At 45.9% G+C, this 25937-nt stretch overlaps 1 protein-coding gene across 2 annotated transcripts in view; it reads right to left on the bottom strand.

Annotated features, from left to right (window-relative positions):
- The window catches only part of RAB3GAP2 (RAB3 GTPase activating non-catalytic protein subunit 2), a 284414-nt gene that overhangs the window by 153709 nt on the left and 104768 nt on the right, over positions 1-25937 (bottom strand). For both annotated transcript variants that reach the window (XM_030196010.1, XM_030196011.1), the window contains exons 15-16: positions 18828-18971; positions 8254-8336 (exon numbers count right to left, since the gene is read on the bottom strand). In XM_030196010.1, the coding sequence (XP_030051870.1) occupies positions 8254-8336; positions 18828-18971 (227 nt within the window). The remainder of the gene's footprint in view (positions 1-8253; positions 8337-18827; positions 18972-25937) is intronic.

Here is a 25937-nt window from a genome sequence, read left to right as displayed (position 1 = left end):
GTAAATTTTGCATCCTGCATAGCATACAATCGGGTTTTCGACCACAGTACAGCACAGAAACAGTGTTAGTTACCCTCCTGGTGAACTTCAAGCAATTAATATCTACAGGGAATAAGGTGTTATTGCTACAATTTGATATGTCAAGTGCATTTGACATGGTGGATCACACTCTTCTACTTCGTCTATTGGATGCTTTTGGTATAGGTGGCAATGTGCTTAACTGGTTGAGGGGCTTTTTATCACTACGATCGTACCAAGTTAAATCCAAATCTGCTGTTTCTGCACCATGGACCGCTTCTTGCGGAGTGCCCCAAGGCTCACCTCTTTCCCCAACACTTTTTAATATCATGTTAATTCCTCTTGCCACAGCCTTATCCAATCTTGGCCTCAACCTATTCATCTATGCAGGCGATGTGACCATCTACATCCCTTTCAAAACGTCTCTTGCTGAAATCACCGACAAAATAACTGCCAGCATTGCCATAATGGAATCTTGGGCAGCAGCGTTTCGATTTAAACTCCACAAGGGCAAAACCCAGTGTCTAGTACTATCGTCCCAGCACAGCAAGGTTAACCCGACTTCACTTGCCATTGGGGATTCTACTCTTCCAGTCTCGTCAACCCTGAAAATCCTTGGTGTCTTGTTAGACATTCACTTGCAATTGGATAACCAGGTTAATCTCATCACTAAACGAATGTTCTACTCAATGTGGAGATCGCGGCGTATCCGGAAATTCCTCTCGAGAGACCTCTTCTGTACTCTTACTCATTGGTTAGTCCTCTCCCACATAGACTACTGCAGTGGTATTTATGCTGGTAGTCGAAAATTTCTCCTGACAAAATTGCAGCCTGCCCAAAACACAGCTGCTAGACTTATTTTTGGCAAACCACGATATGAACATGCAGAACCTCTTCATTTTAACCTACATTGGCTCCCCATTTCAGCTCGTCTCACCTTCAAAATCTGCACGTTAACTCACAAGATCATCTATGGGGAGGCCCCTGCCTACATGGAAGACTTGATTGATCTGCCATCCAGAAATGCTTCCTTGACCGCTCGATCTTACCTCAACTTACGCTTTCCAAGCTATAAATCTGTTCGATATAAATTGCTCCTTTCCTCATCCTTCACCTATGTCAGTCCTAAGTTTTGGAACAGTCTACCAAAGTCCTTAAAGGAGATATACGATCATCAAATTTTCAAAAAATCCTTAAAAACATTCTTGATTGTGAAGGCATATCCCCACTACATCACTCAGCCCACACCTTCTTCCTCTTGACTAAACCTGTTTCAAACAGTTATTTCCCTTCTTGATATGTAACTTTTGTAATTTTGTAAGACGCATTGTGCCTGCTTTTATGGGAAATACGGGGTATAAATGTACTAAAATAAATAAATAAATGAGAAGCTGGATCCATGAATTGATTTATACTTGAGACCTTTGCAACTAGGGTAGCGGAGATTTAAATAAAAACGTGATGATCTGATTGAGTTCCTAATTGGCAGGTTTATACGGTTAGACATATATACTGGAGCATCACCATATATAATTTTATGGACCAAGGTACAAATTTTAAAAGTAATACGTTCTTTGACTGGTAGCCAATGTAATTTTTCACGAAGAGGTTTGGCACTATCGAATCGCCAATGTACGAGTTGGTATAGTTTTTTTGTGTCTTTGTGATCTGGTCCTTCTTTGGTTTTGTAGTATGACCTTTCGGCTTGTCTTACTGCGTATTTATATTTTCTATGTATTTGCTTCGAAGCGCTGAGTGTGTGATCATCTTTTATTTTTATCCATGCTCATTCAAACTTCCTGGTTTGTGTTTTTAGTTTTTTTCAGTTTGTCGTTGAACCATGGTACTGGATTGTGTCTATGTGAAGTTCTTGTTCGTATGGGTGCTATTTCGTCTAGAATGATCTATATCTTTCATGCCATTCAGAAAGGAAATTTGTGGCGTCCGTCTGTGGTGCCCAGTTGTTCTCATATATATGTTGCCAGAATGTGGTCGGGTCTACTTGGCTTCTTGTGGAGAAGGTTGTTTGTTCTTGAGTGCGATATGAACCCTTTTTCTGCCATTTTAGGGATAGGTTTAGCTTGTAGTGGTCGGTCCAAGGTGTTTCTGTCCATTTGATATCTGATATTATCAGGTTCTGGTTGGTAGACAATTTGTGTGAGTAGATGTCAAGTGTGTGTCCTTTAGTGTGTGTTGCCTGTATGTGTGGCCATTTAAGGTCCCATGAGTGGAGGCATTCCTTGCATTCATGTGCGTTGGAAGAGTTTAGGTCTTTCTCCAATCTAAGAATTTCCTTATCCTTCATTTTTTGAGCCCGAGCTCTGTAAGAAATCACGTCCCCTCAACACAGCTTTTGCTGTTTCCCAATAGAGAGAAGGCTGTGGCCTATGAACCCCATTATGGTATTCATAGTCCGCCCAACGTTCCATTAAAAAGACATGAAACTTTTGGTCTCCCACTAAATCCAGAGGATACCTCCATTTGTAACACCCCACTGTTCCAGATCCTAAATCTAATTGAAACCATATCAAGGAATGATCTGACACTTCATAAGTGCCAATCTCTGCCCTGGAAATTTTAGAAAAGAGGGAACTAGAGACAAACATGTGCTCTGGAGAGATGGATATCATCCCGATCCATCAGATGAAGGACCCGCCACACATCCACTAAATCTAACACATTACAGAGCAATGCCAAGGTGCCAGGACCTCCCCCAGGACCTCGAGCACAATGAGCAGATCTATCTAAAGAAGGATCCAGGACTAAATTAAAATCACCCCCCCCCCCCCCGAGAATTACCTGCCCAGCCTTGCAAGGGGTCAACAAAGCAATTAAGCCTTGATAGAAAACTTTATCAAAAATATTCAGGGCATAAACATTACAAGCACCAGCAAGCTCGATTGAAGCAAAAATGTACCTCCCTCCTGGGACCCTGACTGTAGACTTAACCTTTACATTTAATCCTCTACGAATAAGGATCATCACTCCTGCCTTCCAGTGGACCGCAGGGGCCTCCAACAAACTACCCACGCACCCTTTTTGAAATTTAGCATGTTCCACTGAAGATAAGTATGTTTCTTGCACAAAAGCAACATCCGCCTTTTGTCTTTGTAAAGCCTGTAACACCTTAGTCCTTTTAATAGGAGAGGAAACCCCTCCCAAGTTCCACGAATCTACCTTAAGTGATCCCAAGGGTCCAGTAATCCCACATGGCAACAAAAAAATAATTTTCAAAGGAAAGAATTCCAGAAGGGATACCCCCCAGCCCCCAGGCACCCTCCCACACTCATCCCAATCACCAACTTTCCTACAATCCCGTAATACCACTCCAACGTAAATCACAACATACCTACATACAAATCCCACACCCACATCCAACCAATCCCTCACTGCCCACTCCCCCCTGCCGTTTCCCCTTCCCCATTAGACCAAACATGTCCTCTTCCAGAACCGGATCATATGAGCTCCCCCCCCCCCCCCCCCCCCCCCCGCTGTGTGAGAAAAAAAATTAATACTCTCAGAGAAACGTCTCAAATAGTCTCTCTATACTGAAGTTCAAGCCTTCACAGTAAGCCCTTAATATCAAAGTTCTGTCCAATGAGGAGAAACTCAATGCGGCTCCAACGGACCAGTCACCTTGCTCGCAAACTGCAGTGCCTCATCAGCTGAGGTAAACACATGTACCTTTCCTTCGTGCCACTAGGTACAGTCTCACTAGGTACAGTAAAGCAGACTGGATCTTTTTGGTATATAAAAGATTACAGGCTCCCCTAAACTCCCTGCAGCATGCCGACACGGCCGCAGAGAAATCCTGGAAACAACAAATCTGATTAGTCTCGTACTGTAGGGGGCTCTCATTACGCAAAGCCCGAAAGATCTCCTGCTTGTGGGCAAAATTCAGCAATTTAAATATCACAATCCGAGGACGTAAGTCCTCAGTCTTTACAGATCCCAAATGATGGGCGCGCTCAATGCACAGCAATCCTGCCGGGAGCTGCAACTTTAAAACCTTACAGAGCTAACTCTCCAAAAATTCACGCAACTCCGACTCCTTAATTGTTTCTGAGAGCCCAATCATACGAATATTGCTCCGACGTGCCCGATTCTCTAAGTCCTCCAGCTTAGCTTCAATGTGATCTATTTCTGTTGCACAGCCTGCTGTTTTGTCATTTGTTGTTGGACCTTATCTTTTGCATCAGAGAGGCGTTGTTGGTAGGCTGAGAGATCTGAACAAATTGGCCCCAATTTACCATCAATTCCTTGTAATTTATCAGTTATCTTTTGCAGCTTTCGATCTACTGAGGCCTCCAGCATGTGAGGCACTTCCGCCGCAATTTCCACAGCCCACACGGAGCCCACTGATTGCGAGGATGAGGTATCTCCATCTGCCATTTTAACTTCTCCTGCACGGCCCTGAGTGCCATCTTTCTTCGGCTGTTTAGTCAACATTTCAGCCCAAGTTGTGCACCAAAAGCCTCAAACTGCTCACTGACTCTATCAGGAATCAAACACTGCAGACTGGGTAAAGAAAAAACAAAGTAAACTAACGCAGGGGTAGATGTTAGATCAGGGGAGCTGGAAGTTCAGATCAGCGACATCCACTCTCTAGCTCAGCATCACGTGACCTCCAGGTTATTTTTGTTTAAATATACTGTAGAACTGTGGTTCCCAAACCCATCCCGGGAAACCCCCAGCCAGTCAGGCCCCCAAGATATCTGCAATTAATATCTACGAGATGTATCCCAAAGCAGCGGATCAGTCCCTTATCAGCATTTATTGGACACTGTATCCCTGACATATCATTATTATCTGCAACTCACAGTGTGTCTAGTTTTTTTCCTTACAGTGAGGTGAAAAAGCTCCCCCTCCTGATTTCCTCTATTATTCCATACATGTCACACTAAATGGTTTCTCATCTTTAAACAAAATGTAATATTAAACAGGAACTTGAGAAGACTAAAGGGTCGTGGATTTGACATACAGCCTTTCTGTGGTACAAACAAAGCAATTTAACATTTTTATTATAAGCAGCTACTTTTTCAGTCCCTAGTGGGTTCACATCCTAAGCTTTTTGAACCTGGGGCCTTGTAGGGTTAAGTGACTTGTCAAGATTCATAAGGAGTTGTATTCTTCTTTGCAGAACTGCTTAAATTCAAACACATTCATAGGTTTTTGTGGATGAAATGCTCACCTCAGGTTCTGCCACAGCATTTCTAAGTCAGGAATCGGACTAGGCCAATCCAAAACATTAATTTTCTCCTTAGCCATTCAGATGTAGACTTGCTTTTGTGTTTTGGATCATTATCTTGCAGCATAACATAATCACGCTTCAGCTTTACCTCACAGACAGGTAACCGTCATTCTCCCTAATTTTCTGGTACAGTGCAGAATTCAAGGTTCCTTCAATAATGGCACGTTTTCCAGGACCTGAGGCAGCAAAGCATCCCCACATCATCGCTCCACCAAGTTTGATTGTTCATATGATATCCTTACTGTGGAATGCTGCATCTGCTTTACACCAGATATAACGGGGCCTATGTTGTACAAAGAATTCCACTTTCAACTCTTGTGTCCATAGAACATTATCCCCAAAGGCTGGAGATCATTCGGGTGTGTTTTTGCAAATATGATATGAGCATTGATGGTACTCTTGGACAGCAGCAGTTTTGCCTCACTACTCTCTCATGAATCACATTTTTGCCCACTCTTTCTTACTGTGGAGTCATGAATACTTACTTTAGCTAAGGCTAGAAAGGACTGAAATTTTTTGTATGTTCTTCTGCAATATTTTGCAACTTCCCAGATGAATTGTCGCTATGCCCCTTAACTAATTTTGACAGGTCAGCCACTCCTGAGAAAATTTTCCACAGTTCCAAGTTTTCTCCTTTTGCAGATAATGGCTCTCACTGTGGTTCGGTGGAGTCTCAGAACTTTAGAAATGGCTTTGTAACCCCTTCCAGAGTGACTTGATTCAACAATGTTTTCGCCCATTTTCTGGGATTTCTTTTGATTGTAGAATAGTCTTCTTGTAGAAACTCTGTGGTGACTATTTCACTCTTATGGTAAGCTTCAATATATAGTGAGGTTTAGATTTCACAGGGCTGCCTGAAATCAATCCTGGCTGTGTTTGGTCAGCTGAATACTTATGAATTAAATGTGGTCAACTGGTTTATTGAATTACTAAGGGGGCAGTTACTTTTTCAAATGGGTGATATGAGTGTTGGATAAATTTGTTCCTTAAATAAATGACGTAATAATTTATAAACTGTGCTGTGTGTTTACTCAGGCTCCCTTTGTCTAATATTAACATAGTAACATAACAGATGACAGCAGATAAAGACCTGTACAGTCCATCCAGTCTGTCCAACAATATAAACTCATAGCATAAGATATGTGTATACTTGATCTTGATTTGTCGTTTTCATTTTCAGGGCACAGACTATAAAATTCTGATCAGCACTGGCTTTGTTCTCCAACTAACGTTCTCAATGAAACCCCACTGCAACCTTCCAAATCTGTCCAGCCACAATCGGGGCACAGACCATAGTAAAAGTCTGCTCGGAACTGGCCTATCTGTCCAGCCATTGAAAGTTCAGAACCCATTCAGTGTGATATATATGCAATAATAGGGGAAATCCTCTTTCACATCACTGCAAATACTTGTATGGAAGATTATTCCACTTGATCCAGTAGTAACTAGAATGCCACTATCGGCACTAAACTAGTGCACTACTAACCATAAATAAACTGAAATATGTTTTAATTTCTTAATCATACACACTGGCTCAGTGTAGCATACAGGCTCATAAGTAACAGAGTAGAGTCGCTATGCTCACATTAGCCCTCTCCTCAAGTCACTTCACTGGCTCCCTATCCGTTTCTGCATTCAATTCAAACTTCTCTTACTGACCTGTAAGTGCATTCACTCTACTGCTCCCCAGTACCTCTCCACTCTTGTCTCTCCCTACACCCCCCTCAGGTACTCCGTTCTGTGGATAAATCTCTCGTCTGTCCCTTCTCCTCTACTGCTAATTCCAGACTCCTTTCCTTTTATCTCACTGCACCTCATGCCTGGAATAGACTTCCCAAGCCTGTACATCTGGCCTCGTCTTTGGCCGTTTTCAAATCCAGGCTAAAAGGCTACCTCTTTAACGCTGCTTTTGACTCCTAACCACTACTCACTTGCCCTTTACCCTTTTATCCCCACTTCTTTAATTCCATTACCTCTTAGTTGTTCTGTCTGTTTGCCTGTCCTATTTAGATTGTGAGCTCTTTGAGCAGGGACTGTCTTTTCAAGTATGGTGTACAGCGTTGTGTATGCCTTGTAGCGCTATAGAAGTGATAAGTAGTAGACATTTACTGCTTAGGATATCGACTTCTCATCTGTGCTTTATTGTATGTTCAATTAAGTTCTTGCTCTGAAAAAGATTTTGTACAATAAACACTACAGAATGCTAAATTATTATAAACTTTGCTGTTAGAAAAACAGAAAAGAAAGGTCAAGAGTCAGGATTATAAACTAATCTTTATATATCCTGTTCTTCACATTTTTCTGGTGACTGACGTGATTTGCAAGATGCATTTCCTTAATTTAGTACTTTAAGGGGGCAGGTGCCTCGAAAATGGTGTTCATGCAAACCTCACTTGTACTGTAAACCATTAAATGACTATCAAAGAAGTGCAGTTTCCAAAAGCTAGTATTAATAATACACTTTTGATAAGAATTAACCACATCATCCTCACTAGTTGGAATATCTTAGAAGCCAAAATATTTGGCATATTGCAAAAATGCCATTGAGACATCAGAGAAAATACTTAACAGTGAAATAATGAAACAATAATACAGAACATGCATATCTGGAACATTTATTCTAAGACAGCCTATGATGACATGCTAAATGCACTCTCAAATATTTACACTCTGAAAAGTAGTGCCTTGTGCATTTATGTAAGGGAAGAAAATTGACAGACAAAGGCATTACAATGTTATCATCTCCAGCAATCTTTTTAATCCAGTCTTAGATCAATAAAATGAAGCAATTCAGCATGGAACACACTTTTCCAACAGGACACTGTAGTCTTAGTGACTGTATCTAATGGACAGCACATCATGACTTCATCCATCCATAAATTAATCCTGGCAGGGTGAATAACTGTCAGAAATGCAAGTCAAATATTTTTACTCAAAAAATATACTAATGCTGAACTAATACACAGTAAGAGAATAACTGTTACCATGATTAAGTGTTTTCACTTTCAGCAAAGAGGCCAGCTTCTTCACCAAGTGCATGTCTTTCGCTCTCTCACTTTTCTTATCACTAGAAAACAGCCAATGATAAAAATGTATTTAAAAACATGTACAGCATTCTGAGTTAAGTCAAAGTAAAACACAGATTCCTCACATTCCTTCCCTACTGATAAGGCAACTTTCTTCAAATCAGTCACCTTACTTTCTAATTCTTCCTACTTTCTTACCAGTCTATATGTTACAACTTTTCCTTACCTTGCACTGCCAATTATAATGTTCTATTATGTATTTTGTTTTTGTATTGTTAGTTGAATATTTTTACTACTGTAATTGCCTATCGCTCATGTTTGATCTATTCTTACTGTACAAAGCCTTCAAAAAAGCGGTAAATAAATCCTAATAAATAAATAGTATGTGCCTGAAGGCAGGTTTCCACTCTCCTCCCCTACCTGGTCAAGAAGCCTCCTTTTGCCTATATGCCAGAATGCAGGTATTTCCCCCTTTTCCTTACATGGCTACAGAATTCCCCATTGGCTGACTGCCAACCTAGTCAGTCAGAGCTTGAAGTTCCCTATTAGCTGATAGCCATCCTGGGCAATTAGAACTGAAGGTATATCCTACAGTACCTTTGGCTACAGAGCTCTCTCACTTTCTCTGCTTTTTTTCTTTTCTGAATCTCTGCTACTCTGGAGTATTTTAAGCTTTTAGTTCCTTCTTTTCCTAGCTTTCTGGCTCACAGACTTTTTACACAGAGACACTCTGCAAGCTATGCAGAATTCCATGGACAGGCAGAATGGACTTTGAAGTTTGCTGTATCTAATAGGCTGTCCATTTAATTCCTGGCAACTGGGCTGCACTGAACCTGTGTGCAGAGATACATCATCTTCAGTATGCACATAAAAGCTAAGTGGGTTTATTTAACAATGCTTATTGTCTGAGTGTTATCTGTACATATCTTTGGGAAACCAAAGGAATTATATAAGCCTTGACTGGCTGTATAGACTGCAGGTCTGCTCACAGTACAGACTTGCTTAACAACCAAGTAGGGCAGGAAGTATATGCTATGGGCTAGTAAAGAGTCTGTAGGAATAAGCTGTCTAGTGATCAGACAGGCTGTAGAGACTGTGGGTTAGTTGTACACAGAACTCACAGTATAGGCGGTCGCCTAATGGCTCATATACTGCCCTGACAAAATATTTTGATTATATTGATGCAAAAAAAAAAAAAAAAACCTCTTAAAACATTAGAAAGCAATTTGTATCCTTAACAGGTTTTTAATAAATCAACACCAAGAACAGAAGAAATTCTCAGTTTCATTTACTTCTACCCAGTGGTCACCTTACCTAACTCACAAAGTACAGCAATTTTGCAAACTGCTCATCAAAATTATGCTTTATGTCACTGGTCCAGTATTAAATGGGATTGCTTTTGTTTTCGTTTATAAAAAATGTTTCTAAAAAAATCTATCCTTTTATTTATTTATTTATTGCACTTGTATCCCACATTTTCCCACCTATTTGCAGGCTCAATGTGGCTTACAGAGAACTGTCATGGCACATCCATGTCAGGTTACATCATACAAAGCGAATGCTACATACCTGTAGAAGGTATTCTCCGAGGACAGCAGGCTGATTGTTCTCACTGATGCGTGACGTCCACGGCAGCCCCTCCAATCGGAAACTTCTCTAGCAAAGTCCTTTGCTAGTCCTCGCGCGCCCGCGCGCACCGCGCATGCGCGGCCGTCTTCCCGCCCGAAACCGGCTCGAGCCGGCCAGTCCAGTATGTAGCAAGACAATACACTTCAAGGGAAGACACAACTCCAAAGGGGAGGCGGGCGGGTTTGTGAGAACAATCAGCCTGCTGTCCTCGGAGAATACCTTCTACAGGTATGTAGCATTCGCTTTCTCCGAGGACAAGCAGGCTGCTTGTTCTCACTGATGGGGTATCCCTAGCCCCCAGGCTCACTCAAAACAACAACCATGGTCAATTGGGCCTCGCAACGGCGAGGACATAACTGAGATTGACCTAAAAAATTTACCAACTAACTGAGAGTGCAGCCTGGAACAGAACAAACAGGGCCCTCGGGGGGTGGAGTTGGATCCTAAAGCCCAAACAGGTTCTGAAGAACTGACTGCCCGAACCGACTGTCGCGTCGGGTATCCTGCTGCAGGCAGTAATGAGATGTGAATGTGTGGACAGATGACCACGTCGCAGCTTTGCAAATTTCTTCAATAGAGGCTGACTTCAAGTGGGCTACCGACGCAGCCATGGCTCTAACATTATGAGCCGTGACATGACCCTCAAGAGCCAGCCCCGCCTGGGCGTAAGTGAAGGAAATGCAATCTGCTAGCCAATTGGATATGGTGCGTTTCCCTACAGCCACTCCCCTCCTATTGGGATCAAAAGAAACAAACAATTGGGCGGACTGGCTGTGGGGATGTGTCCGCTCCAGATAGAAGGCCAATGCTTTCTTGCAGTCCAATGTGTGCAGCTGACGTTCAGCAGGGCAGGAATGAGGACGGGGAAAGAATGTTGGCAAGACAATTGACTGGTTCAGATGGAACTCCGACACGACCTTTGGCAAGAACTTAGGGTGAGTGCGGAGGACTACTCTGTTATGATGAAATTTGGTGTAAGGGGCCTGGGCTACCAGGGCCTGAAGCTCACTGACTCTACGAGCTGAAGTAACTGCCACCAAGAAAATGACCTTCCAGGTCAAGTACTTCAGATGGCAGGAGTTCAGTGGCTCAAAAGGAGGTTTCATCAGCTGGGTGAGAACGACATTGAGATCCCATGACACTGTAGGAGGCTTGACAGGGGGCTTTGACAAAAGCAAACCTCTCATGAAGCGAACAACTAAAGGCTGTCCCGAGATCGGCTTACCTTCCACATGGTAATGGTATGCACTGATTGCACTAAGGTGAACTCTTACAGAGTTGGTCTTGAGACCAGACTCAGACAAGTGCAGAAGGTATTCAAGCAGGGTCTGTGTAGGACAAGAGCGAGGAGCTAGGGCCTTGCTGTCACACCAGACGGCAAACCTCCTCCATAGAAAGAAGTAACTCCTCTTAGTGGAATCTTTCCTGGAAGCAAGCAAGATGCGGGAGACACCCTCTGACAGACCCAAAGAGGCAAAGTCTACGCTCTCAACATCCAGGCCGTGAGAGCCAGGGACCGGAGGCTGGGATGCAGAAGAGCCCCTTCGTCGTGCGTGATGAGGGTCGGAAAACACTCCAATCTCCACGGTTCTTCTGAGGATAACTCCAGAAGAAGAGGGAACCAGATCTGACGCGGCCAAAAAGGAGCAATCAGAATCATGGTGCCTCGGTCTTGCTTGAGTTTCAACAAAGTCTTCCCCACCAGAGGAATGGGAGGATAAGCATACAGCAGGCCCTCCCCCCAGTCCAGGAGGAAGGCATCCGATGCCAGTCTGCCGTGGGCCTGAAGCCTGGAACAGAACTGAGGGACTTTGTGGTTCGCTCGAGATGCGAAGAGATCCACCAAGGGGGTGCCCCACACTTGGAAGATCTGGCGCACCACTCGGGAATTGAGCGACCACTCGTGAGGTTGCATAATCCTGCTCAGTCTGTCGGCCAGACTGTTGTTTACGCCTGCCAGATATGTGGCTTGGAGCACCATGCCGAGACGGCGAGCCCAGAGCCACATGCTGACGGCTTCCTGACACAGGGGGCGAGATCCGGTGCCCCCCTGCTTGTTGACATAGTACATGGCAACCTGGTTGTCTGTCTGAATTTGGATAATTTGGTGGGACAGCCGATCTCTGAAAGCCTTCAGAGCGTTCCAGATCGCTCGCAACTCCAGGAGATTGATCTGTAGACCGCGTTCCTGGAGGGACCAGCTTCCTTGGGTGTGAAGCCCATCGACATGAGCTCCCCATCCCAGGAGAGACGCATCCGTGGTCAGCACTTTTTGTGGCTGAGGAATTTGGAAGGGACGTCCCAGAGTCAGATTGGACCAAATCGTCCACCAATACAGGGATTTGAGAAAACTCGTGGACAGGTGGATTACGTCTTCTAGATCCCCAGCAGCCTGAAACCACTGGGAAGCTAGGGTCCATTGAGCAGATCTCATGTGAAGGCAGGCCATGGGAGTCACATGAACTGTGGAGGCCATGTGGCCCAGCAATCTCAACATCTGCCGAGCTGTGATCTGCTGGGACGCTCGCACCCGCGAGACGAGGGACAACAAGTTGTTGGCTCTCGCTTCTGGGAGATAGGCGCGAGCCGTCCGAGAATCCAGCAGAGCTCCTATGAATTCGAGTCTCTGTGATGGGAGAAGATGGGACTTTGGGTAATTTATCACAAACCCCAGTAGCTCCAAGAGGCGAATAGTCATCTGCATGGACTGCAGGGCTCCTGCCTCGGACGTGTTCTTCACCAGCCAATCGTCGAGATATGGGAACACGTGTACCCCCAGCCTGCGAAGTGCCGCTGCTACTACAGCCAGGCACTTTGTGAACACCCTGGGCGCAGAGGCGAGCCCAAAGGGTAGCACACAGTACTGGAAGTGACGTGTGCCCAGCTGAAATCGCAGATACTGTCTGTGAGCTGGCAGTATCGGGATGTGTGTGTAGGCATCCTTCAAGTCCAGAGAGCATAGCCAATCATTTTCCTGAATCATGGGAAGTAGGGTGCCCAGGGAAAGCATCCTGAACTTTTCTTTGACCAGATATTTGTTCAGGGCCCTTAGGTCTAGGATGGGACGCATCCCCCCTGTTTTCTTTTCCACAAGGAAGTACCTGGAATAGAATCCCAGCCCTTCTTGCCCGGATGGCACGGGCTCGACCGCATTGGCGCTGAGAAGGGCGGAGAGTTCCTCTGCAAGTACCTGCTTGTGCTGGAAGCTGTAAGATTGAGCTCCCGGTGGACAATTTGGAGGTTTTGAAGCCAAATTGAGGGTGTATCCTTGCCGGACTATTTGCAGAACCCACTGATCGGAGGTTATGAGAGGCCACCTTTGGTGAAAAGCTTTCAACCTCCCCCCGACCGGCAGGTCGCCCGGCACTGATACTTGGATGTCGGCTATGCTCTGCTGGAGCCAGTCAAAAGCTCGCCCCTTGCTTTTGCTGGGGAGCCGCGGGGCCTTGCTGAGGCGCACGCTGCTGACGAGAGCGAGCGCGCTGGGGCTTAGCCTGGGCCGCAGGCTGTCGAGAAGGGGGATTGTACCTACGCTTGCCAGAAGAGTAGGGAACAGTCCTCCTTCCCCCAAAAAATCTTCTACCTGTAGAGGTAGAGGCTGAAGGCTGCCGGCGGGAGAACTTGTCGAATGCGGTGTCCCGCTGGTGGAGATGCTCTACCACCTGCTCGACCTTCTCTCCAAAAATATTGTCCGCACGGCAAGGCGAGTCCGCAATCCGCTGCTGGAGTCTATTCTCCAGGTCGGAGGCACGCAGCCATGAGAGCCTGCGCATCACCACACCTTGAGCAGCGGCCCTGGACGCAACATCAAAGGTGTCATACACCCCTCTGGCCAGGAACTTTCTGCACGCCTTCAGCTGCCTGACCACCTCCTGAAAAGGCTTGGCTTGCTCAGGGGGAAGAGCATCAACCAAGCCCGCCAACTGCCGCACATTGTTCCGCATGTGTATGCTCGTGTAGAGCTGGTAAGACTGGATTTTGGCCACGAGCATAGAAGAATGGTAGGCCTTCCTCCCAAAGGAGTCTAAGGTTCTAGAGTCTTTGCCCGGGGGCGCCAAAGCATGCTCCCTAGAACTCTTAGCCTTCTTTAGGGCCAAATCCACAACTCCAGAGTCATGAGGCAACTGGGTGCGCATCAGCTCTGGGTCCCCATGGATCCGGTACTGGGACTCGATCTTCTTGGGAATGTGGGGATTACTTAGTGGCTTGGTCCAGTTCGCAAGCAATGTCTTTTTTAGGACATGGTGCAAGGGAACAGTGGACGCTTCCTTAGGTGGAGAAGGATAGTCCAGGAGCTCAAACATTTCAGCCCTGGGCTCGTCCTCCACAACCACCGGGAAGGGGATGGCCGTAGACATCTCCCGGACAAAGGAAGCAAAAGACAGACTCTCAGGAGGAGAAAGCTGTCTTTCAGGAGAGGGAGTGGGATCAGAAGGTAGACCCTCAGACTCCTCGTCAGAGAAATATCTGGGGTCTTCTTCTTCCTCCCACGAGGCCTCACCCTCGGTGTCAGACACAAGTTCACGGACCTGCGTCTGCAACCGTGCCCGGCTCGACTCCGTGGAGCCACGTCCACGATGGGGGCGTCGAGAGGTAGACTCCCTCGCCCGCATCGGCGAAGCTCCCTCCGCCGACGTAGTCGGGGAGCCTTCCTGGGAGGTGGCCGCAGTCGGCACCGCACGCGGTACCGACGTCGGGGACCTCACCCCGGGCGATGGGCCAGCCGGCGCCACGCTCGACGGTATCGGAGGCGCAAGCACCGCCGGTACCGGAGGGGTAGGGCGCAACAGCTCTCCCAGAATCTCTGGGAGAACAGCCCGGAGGCTCTCGTTCAGAGCGGCTGCAGAGAAAGGCAAAGAGGTCGATGCAGGCGTCGACGTCAGAACCTGTTCCGGGCGAGGAGGCTGTTCCGGGCTGTCCAGAGTGGAGCGCATCGACACCTCCTGAACAGAGGGTGAGCGGTCCTCTCGGTGCCGATGCCTGCTGGGTGCCGACTCCCTCGGCGACCCAGAGCTCTCGGTGCCGACGCGGGGAGGCGACCGGTGTCGATGCTTCTTCGACTTCTTCCGAAGCATGTCACCGGAGCTCCCCGGCACCGACGAGGAGGACGTAGAATCCAGCCGTCGCTTCCTCGGGGCCGAGGCCGAAGGAGGTCGGTCTCGGGGGGGCTGTACCGCAGGAGCCCTCAGGGTAGGAGGAGACCCACCCGAAGGCTCACCGCCACCAGCAGGGGAATGGACAGCCCTCACCTGCACTCCTGACGATGCACCACCGTCCGACGACATCAGCAGACGAGGTCCCGGTACCACCGACGTCGATGCAGTCGCCCGATACCTTGGCGCCGATGCAGAGGCCCGATGCCTCGATGCACTCGATGCAGTGGCGGCCGAGGAAGATGGTCTGGACGCTGACGACGTCGATGCACTCGAAGATCCCGGTGCCGATGCCGACGAAGAGCCCGAGAACAACACGTTCCACTGGGCTAATCTCGCTACCTGAGTCCGCCTTTGAAGCAGGGAACACAGACTACAGTTCTGAGGGCGGTGCTCGGCCCCCAGACACTGAAGACACGACGAGTGTCGATCAGTGAGCGAGATTATCCGGGCGCACTGGGTGCACTTCTTGAAGCCGCTGGAAGGCTTCGATGTCATGGGCGGAAAAATCACGCCGGCGAAGTCAAAATCCGAAATGACGGAAAAAGAGCACCAAAAATTTTTAAGGGAGAAAATCTCGACCGAGGCCGAAAAGAGGCCTACCCCGACGACGAAAGAAAACTTATCGGGGCAAAAAGCTGGAAGTACGGGAAGGGGTTGACACGAAACCCGGGGGGGGTTCCGGAGCACTTCCCGACACTTTTAAGACTTTTCCGAAGAAAAAAACACGTCAAAAATAAATTTGGACGCGCGAGGTCGACTTTCCGGGGCTCGACACGGCGAAACACGACCGTACCGAGTGCGGACAAAAGAAGACTGGCCGGCTCGAGCCGGTTTCGGGCGGGAAGACGGCCGCGCGGGCGCGCGAGGATTAGCAAAGGACTTTGCTAGAGAAGTTTCCGATTGGAGGGGCTGCCGTGGACGTCACCCATCAGTGAGAACAAGCAGCCTGCTTGTCCTCGGAGAATTGGTGTTACAAAGAAGTTAAAAAAGGCAAGAGGATTTGTTTTAAGGTATATAATCCTGGTCTCCACGCACACATGTCTTTATCTGCCGTCATTTACTATATATGTTACAATCCAGGCACCAGCTAGCTTGTTGCAGGTCATTGCACTCCACTCACACAGGACTTTTCTCACGCGAGTTTGGGTGTAGGCCAGGGCCGGACTTAGTCTGGTAGGCCATAGGATAAGAAACTGGGCTTTACATAAGTACTCGCGATCAGTCCAGGAGCAATCACTTATCTCCAACAGTTACTTTGTAATCCAACTTGATATCAGATGCAAACAATAAAGCTAGAGCCAACTTACGGATATGGTGTATCTTCTTCAACACAATTTATAATCCTATAGTCTGTACATATTTACAGCTTCTCCTGTCCATATCCATCCCTTCAGGTTGGGATAGAAAATAAGGCTGTGCTTGTGCATGGTTGTCACAAGCAAACTCCTACAGGATCAGATCTCTGAGCTACACCCTCTGACCTTGAACAGGCTTTTCCCTGGTTCCTGCTCATGAGACAGGAGTGGCCTAGTGGTTAGGGTGGTGGACTTTGGTCCTGAGGAACTGAGTTCAATTCCCACTTCAGGCACAGGCAGCTCCTTGTGACTCTGGGCAAGTCACTTAACCCTCCATTGCCCCATGTAAGCCGCATTGAGCCTGCCATGAGTGGGAAAGCGCGGGGTACAAATGTAACAAAAATAAAATAAATAGGTTCTCCTCTACCCACCCAGAGCACTCGACTCGTCCACTTAGTGCCTCTGGCTGACAAAAAAATCCCCCTTCAGATCAGCCTTAGGTTATTATAGCCTTTCCAGGACACCCCCTCTCCTTAAGGGTCCTGGCAGGAGTAGAGGCAAAGACCTCATGTGTCTTCCCAACACTAACATTTATCAACTCTTAATTCCTCTCCTACTGTCATTTAACAAACCGAAGCATTTCCCTCTACAACTTACCCAGGAAACCACCCCCTTGGGCTGGATCCTTTACCACCCTCCCCTCAGAAACTCAGGGAGAGTTTTCTCATGATCTTTAGTAGAGAATAACACGGGGACAAAGTCTATTCCCATCCCCGCCCTGTCTGTTCTGTCTCCATCCCCCAACCAGTCCCCACGGGTTCTGTCTCCGTCCCCACCCCATCCCCATGGGCTCTGTCATCTGCAGAAGCCTTGAACAATTATGATTTTATATTTAAAAGTATAAAAATGAACAATATGCTGTGTGACTACTGTGTATAAATTACAACTAGAAAACAATAATAACAGCGAGCAGCTATAATAACCTTCCTCACCACCACCCTCTACCCTTCCAACCCCATCAATAGCTGATTTCTACTACCCCAAGGAAACCTAATCCACCCTGTTAAAATGTCCAGGGGTACAAAATACAACCCGTTCTGTATGCCCTAGAGGGGAGAAATATACCTATGAAGCACTGTTATGGTTTTTTAAAATCTGTGATTAAGTCGTCAACAGTCTCAGGATTCAGTTTAACTCTCCTGTCTTCTAAAGTCTTTCCAGCAATAGAAGATGTCTTCTTAGAAGATGTGCTGGTAGCAGGATGCACAAGATCTCCCATGCAAATTTTCCAAAAAAAAACAAAATATCGTTGTCTGCATCACTCAAACATTAATAGCAGTCTAGTTCATTAACAGGCTTCAAAGTAGAAAATGACACAGGGACAAAGTTTGTCCCCGTCCCCATGGGCTCTGTCCTCATCCCCGTGGGACCTGTCCCTGTCCCCGCCCCGTGGAATCTGTCCCCATCCCTGCAAGTTCTGTCCCTGTCTCCATCCCCGCGGTTACTGCGGGTCCCCGTATCATTCTCTAATCTTTAGTAATCCCCATTATAATGGGGGATTACAGGTGGAATGTGATCATTTGTGAAATATCAATATAGAGGTCAATACTGAAAAGCACTTATGTCAGCAGCAGATGCCAACTGCTTGAGTGCCTTTAAAAACTATCAGCCCTGAGGGTAGGAATATGGAAGGAATGGATGGTGGGAGGGGAAGGGGGTCGGGGGGGCCTGGACTGTACTTATTCAGAAAAGGAGAATAGATATCGGGAATGCAGAGTCGGGGATGGGTGGGGTTGGACATTTCTAGATTTGTAAACGTAATGGTGAATTCTATAAGATAATAGATCTCTAGCATCCCGAAAGCTGTAAGGCAATATTGAGGATGTTGAAAGAACCAAACATTCCCTGTTTTTTGGGGGGGGTTTTGGGGGGGGGGATTAACGTGACATATGTGAGACTTACATCAAAAGGATGGAACGGGTTAGAGGAGATTGGGGAGGATAGGGATAATTAGATATGACATCTTGGAAATATTTATACTAAGGGATACTGTTGTTATTTTTTCTGGTTGGAATTCTCCAAGGGCTTATAATTCAGGGAGGGTTGAGGTGGGGCAGAGGAAGGGAGAAATATATATTAAAGTTGGGACAATTATTTAACTGAATGTAACCATTTTCTGGATTTGTTACGATTTGTTCTTTGGTTGATGATAATGTTTGTAACTGATTTGCCCAACAAAAAGATTTAAACATAAAAACTATCAGCCCTTATATACAACTCTATGGCCAAAAGTTATTAAACAGTTTTCAGAAATCACACAAGCATATCTTCAATCAAATGTGCATTTATCTTTATTTAATCAAACTCAGTAATTCATTTAACCACAAAAAGGCGGTTGCCTCATGCTTTGAAAACAAAGTAATTTTCATCACACAAATATAGTAAATCTAACCTTAGTGCTAAATGAAAAGGCACATTTATTGTCTTCACGCTTCCAGAAACAGGATCAACAAGACATATCTGGTAAGTCTGTGGATGCCAGCCCTGACTGGTCACATTGTTAAGGCCCATTATTTTATAGCCAGGATACAGCAACCTAGAATGGACAGAAAAAGTTACAGGCATGCCTTTCAAGGGATTTAAAAAAAAAAAAAAAAAAGGAAACAAGGACGTATAACAGCCTTCAAGAGCAGAAGTTTATTAAAGAAGTTCCTGCAACCTTTTCTTTGGATTTTATGGCAAACTGAGGTTGACAGCTTTTCTGCATGTTTACTGGGACCATGTCTAGACTTAGATTGTGTGTGTTGTCCTGCTGTAGTTTTGGGATGCAAAGTTTTAGAAACCTGCCTCTCTGGCTGGTTTTGCATTACTTTGCTTGCAGAGGACATGCTAGCTAGAAAGCTACAGGAGTCACTGCAGCAGAAATTTTTATTTTTTCTGTGGTTGAGGATATGAGAGATGAAAAACAGAAAGCCATGAGAAATACAGGAGGAAACCATTGTTCTAGCTGTGAAAGAGGCAGGAAAGAAATGCTGTTGCAGGAGCAACTAGATAGGTGTACTGTTGTGGTGAGAATAGTGAGAGCCAGGGAGAGGACCATTGCCACTGTGGAGGTATGTCTATTGCTATCACTAAAATTAGGAGAGCTGATGGGTCTCTAGAAATGAATTATTCAAGAGCTGGAACTGTATTTGTTCAGAGTTTATTGGGAGTAAAAATACCAAGTGGGCTACTGATGCTGCATGGTAATCAGGTCAGACTTAAGCATTAAGTAGTCAATGTGGTCTCCTAAAGTGGCAAAGCAAAACAGTAGGTCCTGACAGTAACACTACCTAAAAACACACTACCTAAAAAAACAAAATAAAACAAAACAAAGAAAACCAACCCCCCACCATCAGTGTGTGCTTTTACCCATGGTGTGTGTGTAGGGGGGGGGGGGGGGGGGGGGTGAACTGTCAAACAGCAATAATTGTTTTTCGGAAATGTTCCTTATTACATTTGAAATATATAAGAAACAAAGTTTGATATTTTAAAATATGATGCACAATAAGGCATTTTTATAGGATCATTCTGGAAAGGGTGGTGCTGGAGCAGTGGTGTGCTGGAGCCAGCTCGCACCGGCTTTCTACCAACTTGCGAGCCGGTTGTTAAAAATCGCGAAATGGCTCTGGCTCTCCTCCCTCCCTCCGGATCCGGTCCCTCACCGACTCCTTGTCCTTCTAATTCTTCGGGGCAGGCAATCTTGCCTGCCCGCTGCCAGCTGACTCTCCCCTGCTGCCGAATCGCGCTTTAAAAATGGCCGCCGAGACTTCTGCTGAAGTCTCGGCGGCCATTTTTAAGTGCGAACCGGCAGCGGGGGAGAGTCAGTGCTGGCTGCGGGCAGGCATGACTGTCTGCCCCGAAGAATTAGAAGGACAAGGAGTCGGTGAGGGACCGGATCCGGAGGGAGGGAGGAGAATTCGCTGAACAACTCGGGAGGGGGTGGCAGGGGAGAGAAGGGAGTCACTGGGCATGGGTGGATGGAGGGGAGATAAGGGTCGCTGGGTATGGGTGCATGCAGGGCAGGGGAGAGGAGGGTCACTGCTGGACATGGGTGGATGGAGGGCAGGGGAGAGAAGGGTCACTGCTGGACATGGGTGGATAGAGAGCAGGGGAGGGGACAGGAGGGTCACTGCTGGACATGGGTGGATGGAGGGCAGGGGAAAGGAGGGTCACTGGGTATGGGTGCATGCAGGGCAGGGGAGGAGAGAGAAGGATCACTGCTGGACATGGGTGGATAGAGGGCAGGGGAGAGGAGGGTCACTGCTGGACATGGGTGGATGGATGGCAGGGGAGAGAAGGGTCACTGCTGGACATGGGTGGATAGAGAGCAGGGGAGGGGACAGGAGGGTCACTGCTGGACATGGGTGGATGGAGGGCAGGGGAGGAGAGAGAAGGATCACTGCTGGACATGGGTGGATAGAGGGCAGGGGAGAGGAGGGTCACTGTTGGACATGGGTGGATGGAGGGCAGGGGACAGGAGGGTCACTGCTGGACATGGGTGGATGGAAGGCAGGGGAGAGAAGGGTCACTGCTGGACATGGGTGGATAGAGGGCAGGGGAGGGAACAGGAGGGTCACTGCTGGACATGGGTGGATGGAAGGCAGGGGAGAGGAGGGTCACTGCTGGACATGGGTGGATGGAGGGCAGGGGAAAGGAGGGTCACTGGGTATGGGTGCCTGCTGGGCAGGGGAGGAGAGAGGAGGATCACTGCTGGACATGGGTGGATAGAGGGCAGGGGAGGGGACAGGAGGGTCACTGCTGGACATGGGTGGATAGAGGGCAGGGGAGGGGACAGGAGGGTCACTGCTGGACATGGGTGGATAGAGGGCAGGGGAGGGGACAGGAGGGTCACTGCTGGACATGGGTGGATGGAGGGCAGGGGAAAGGAGGGTCACTGGGTATGGGTGCCTGCTGGGCAGGGGAGGAGAGAGGAGGATCACTGCTGGACATGGGTGCCTGCTGGGCAGGGGAGGGGACAGGAGGGTCACTGCTGGACATCGGTGGATAGAGGGCAGGGGAGGGGACAGGAGGGTCACTGCTGGACATGGGTGGATGGAGGGCAGGGGAAAGGAGGGTCACTGGGTATGGGTGCCTGCTGGGCAGGGGAGGAGAGAGGAGGATCACTGCTGGACATGGGTGGATAGAGGGCAGGGGAGAGGAGGGTCACTGTTGGACATGGGTGGATGGAGGGCAGGGGAAAGGAGGGTCATTGGGTATGGGTGCATGCAGGGCAGGGGGACGGTAGGGTCGCTGGACATGGGTGAATGGAGGGCAGGGGGAGAGAAGGGTTGCTGGACATGGGTGAATGGAGGGCAGGGGAGAGGAGGGGAGAGAGAAGAAATGCTGGACATGGATGGAGGGGAGGGAAGAGTGAGGAAGGAGATGAGATGAGGGGAAAGGAAGAGAGAAGAAAAACTGCACATGGATGAAGAAAATAAGCAGAAGCTGAGGACCAGAAATGAAGAAGAAAGAAGGAAAGGAAAGAAATAAATGGAAAGGAAGCCCTGGAAACAGAGTAAAGAGGACAGATAGCAGCAGAATCGGATACTGGGCCAGCATGATCAGAAAAACAGTCACCAGACAACAAAGGTAGAAAAAAATCATGTTATTTTCATTATAGTGTTTGGAATATGTTCACTTTGAGAATCAGGTGCTCAACATTAAAAGTTTATATTTATTTACTTATTTATGGCATTTTATCGCACATTAAATATGAATTAGATTGGAACCTGGGATCATTTAATTTTTTTTTCCTGGAGGAATGCATTGCCACCCCCCCCCCCCAGGCTCTCTCCCCAGCTATAGCCAGCTCTGCAATTTGGGGGGGGCGCAGAGGGGGACAGGGGAGAGAGCCTGTTGTTAAACATTTACCAGCACACCACTGTGCTGGAGTAATAATTGATGAATTTAATTATCAAAACCTCACAGAGAAAGGCTTGAAAAATAATTGACAGGGGAAGTGCAAAAATGAAGAAGGTTTGCCTAAGGCACCTAATAGTCATCAGCATGATGTTGATATCCAAAGTTCCCACCGTAGCACAAAACAGATATTGACAACAGCTCAGGCAATTTTTCCTTGGAAGGGAAGTGCCCGAGTTACTAGACACCTTCCGGAAGCCCATATGAAATTAATTTATCAATGGAAATTATCTAGATAGTTTTTGTACATAAAATCAATTTGCAGAGTGCAAAGTTACAGTAATGTAAAAGTTTTTCCCACCTCCTGATTTCCCCTTTTGTGGCATTTGTCATTCCGAATGGTGTTTGGTCTTTAAGCAAACTGTAAAACTGTATTAGACAAAGGGAACCTAAGTAAACACATAACACGTTTTTTAAATTATCACTTCATGTTTTAATTTTTTTTTATTTTTAGAAATAGTTATTCAACACCCACATGAAAAAGTAACTGCCCCTTAAACTTAATAACTGGTTGAACTACCTTTAGCAGCAATAACTGGACCAAGTGCTTCTTCTAATTCGATATCAGTCTTTTATATCACTGTTGGCCTAGCCTTCTTTGCAGAACTGCTTTAATTCAAACACATTCTTAGGTTTTCATGCATTAAGTGCTCAGTTCAGGTACTACCATGGCATCTCTCAAGTTCAAGTCAGGACTTAACGTAGGCTAGTCTAAAACTGTAGTTTTGTTTTATTTATTTATTGCACTTGTATCCCACATTTTCCCACCTATTTGCAGGCTCAATGTGGCTTACAAAGACCTGTTATGGTATCGCCATACCAGGGTACAGAATACAATTGGTGTTAGAAAGAGTCAAGGAAAAACAGGAGGATTTGGTCAAGCAGTAATAGAAGGATACATTCTGAATAAAGGTGGATAGGTGTTGTATTATAGTTGGTTATGGGTTTTCTTGGTAGGCTTTGTTAAAGAGATAGGTTTTCAGAGATTTGCGGAAGTTACTTAATTCGTTGATCGATTTCAAGTGAGATGGAAGTGTATTCCACAGCTGTGTACTCATATAAGAAAAGCAGGTCGCGTGTGTTAGTTTGTATTTTAGACCTTTACAACTGGGGAAGTGTAGGTTAAGAAAGGTGCGGGAAGATCTTTTAGCATTTTTGGGTGGTAGGTCCACGAGGTCTAGCATGTAGGTTGGGGCATCACCGTGAATGATTCTGTGAACAATCGTGCAGATCTTGAACGTGAAACGTTCTTTAAGAGGGAGCTAGTGTAGTTTCTTTCTTAGGGGTTTTGCACTTTCATATTTTGTTTTTCCAAATATGAGTCTGGCTGCGGTATTCTGGGCTGTTTGAAGTTTCTTGATGGTCTGCCATTCAGATGTAGACTTGCTTTTGTGTTTTGGATCACTGTCTTGCCATACAACCCATTTATGCTTCAGCTTCAGATGATCAGACATTCTCCTTAAAAAATGTTTGATACAGTGTAGAATAAATGGTTCCTTCAATAAAGGCAATTTTTCCAGGTCAGCAAAGCATCTCCACACCATCACACTACCACCACCAGCATATTTGATAGTATGATGTTCTTAGTGTAGAATCGTATGTTTGCTTTACACCAGACATAATGGGACCTGTGCTGTCCAAAGAATTCCACTTGTCTGGCCACAGAGCATTATCCAAAAAGGCCTGGGGATTATCCAAGTATATCTTTGCAAATGTGAGACTTGTACTGATGTTACTTTTAAAAAGCTGCAGATTCCGGCTTTCTACTCTTACATGAACTTCATTTTTCCCAGTCTCTTTCTTAATGTGGAATCATGAACACTGACCTTAGCTGCGGCTGCAGGTCTTTGAATGTTCTTCTAGGATGTTTCGTTACTTCTTGCTGTGCCTTTGGGGTACTTTTGACAAGCCAGTCAAAGATTCGCCACTATTTTAAATCTTCATTTGGAGATAATGGCTCTCACTGTGGTTCAGTGGAGTCCCAAAGCTTTAGAAATGACTTTGTAACACTTTCTAGGCTGATATATTTCAATAACTTTTTTTCTCATCTCTACTGGAATTTCCTTTGATTGTGGCACTCTTGTAGAAAGTTTGTGGCGACATCTTCACTCTCGTGGTAAGGCTGAATATACAGGTATAGATTCAACAGGACAGGCTGCAATCAAGACTGGCAGTACTCAATCAGCTAATTAATTATCAATTAAATTTGGTTAATTAACTAAAGGGGCATTTACTTTTAAACATGGGTGCTATGGGTGTTGGATAACTTTGGTCCTTAAATAAATGAAGTAATAATTTAAAAACTGTGCTGTGTTTACTCATGTACCATTTGTCCAATATTACATTTTGTTTAAAGATCAGAAACCATTCAGCACATCATAAATGCTATAACAGCAGAAATCGGGGTGGGGGGTGGGGGAGACCTTTCATATCACTGTACCTGTTCCAAAAGTGAAACCCATCTAGTTCTAGTTTTGAAATTCCTTTCCAAAGTAGTGTGGTATTTGTAGTCCTTGATTCTATTCATTGAGATCAGTGTTACAGGTTATTATAAATACATCAGGATGGTGCTGTCAAAAACCCAGGACTAGCCTAAAATCGAATTCTTGGAAATGGGTAATTTGGCAGCTTATTACACTAATAAAAGCCATTCAAGTGATTAGAAAAAAAGATAAAAAGTTTGAGCTAGGTGAGAGTTAACTGACAGTTGGTTTAGGCCAAGAAACTAAAAATCAGAGAAACATTTATTTCATTAATCAGCAAATAAAGTCAGTGAAGATGTTATACCTGAAATGAAACAAAAAAAAACTTTGTTTAAAAAAAATAAAGCACAAAGACTGGCTGAAACGTTTCCAGACACAGCATATGAAAAAAGTAACTGACTTACTAAGTATTGTTTTAAACATTAGAATACAAATTGGAGGTAGACAACTAAAAAAAATCTTTTGTAAAAGTTGTTCAGAGGTTATACCAGGGTTGTAGACAGCAGGTCATTTTTTTTGGAGGAGGGGCCCCCTACATTTCCTGTTTGTTCTTCCTCCCTCACTCTAAAAAAATCATACCTTTGCTGAAAGAGAAGCCCAAGCCCTACCAGACGAAGAGATCTGCTGCCTGAGCTTCCCCCCTCCCACCCCCACAAATCTGAATGGGGTGGAGCTCAGACAACAGATCTCCAGCTGGCGAGGCTTGGGCATCCCACCAGCCATTCAACACGTGCTGCAGTTTTGGAGGGGGCCTGAACTCAAGGAGGGGGCTAAACCATTGGGATACACACATATAAGGGAGGTACAGAGAATGATTGTGTAAAAGTAGAGTGAACAACGTAACTGTGTTCAGGGGAAGTATCTGGCCAAGTAATAAAGTAGATGCAAACTTGTGCACATATTTATAAAATTTACACCAGCTCGATTAGGTGTAAACTTACATAAGCACATTTATTTGCAATTGTTGCAGGTTTTGTAAGAATATTTTATATAAAGACATAGAGATGCCTACATTGCCTTTATAAAACAGTCACAAATAGGGCACCTTCTTGGACATCCTACCTAGGCAGCCTGTTGCAAAATCACCATTCACATTTTTATGTGATTAATGTTTAGCA

The sequence above is a fragment of the Microcaecilia unicolor genome, chromosome 3 (genome assembly GCF_901765095.1).
Source record: "Microcaecilia unicolor chromosome 3, aMicUni1.1, whole genome shotgun sequence".
Lineage (NCBI taxonomy): Eukaryota > Metazoa > Chordata > Amphibia > Gymnophiona > Siphonopidae > Microcaecilia > Microcaecilia unicolor.
The sequence above is the reverse complement of the archived record's forward strand: the minus strand, read 5'-3'. Positions and strand labels throughout refer to the sequence as shown.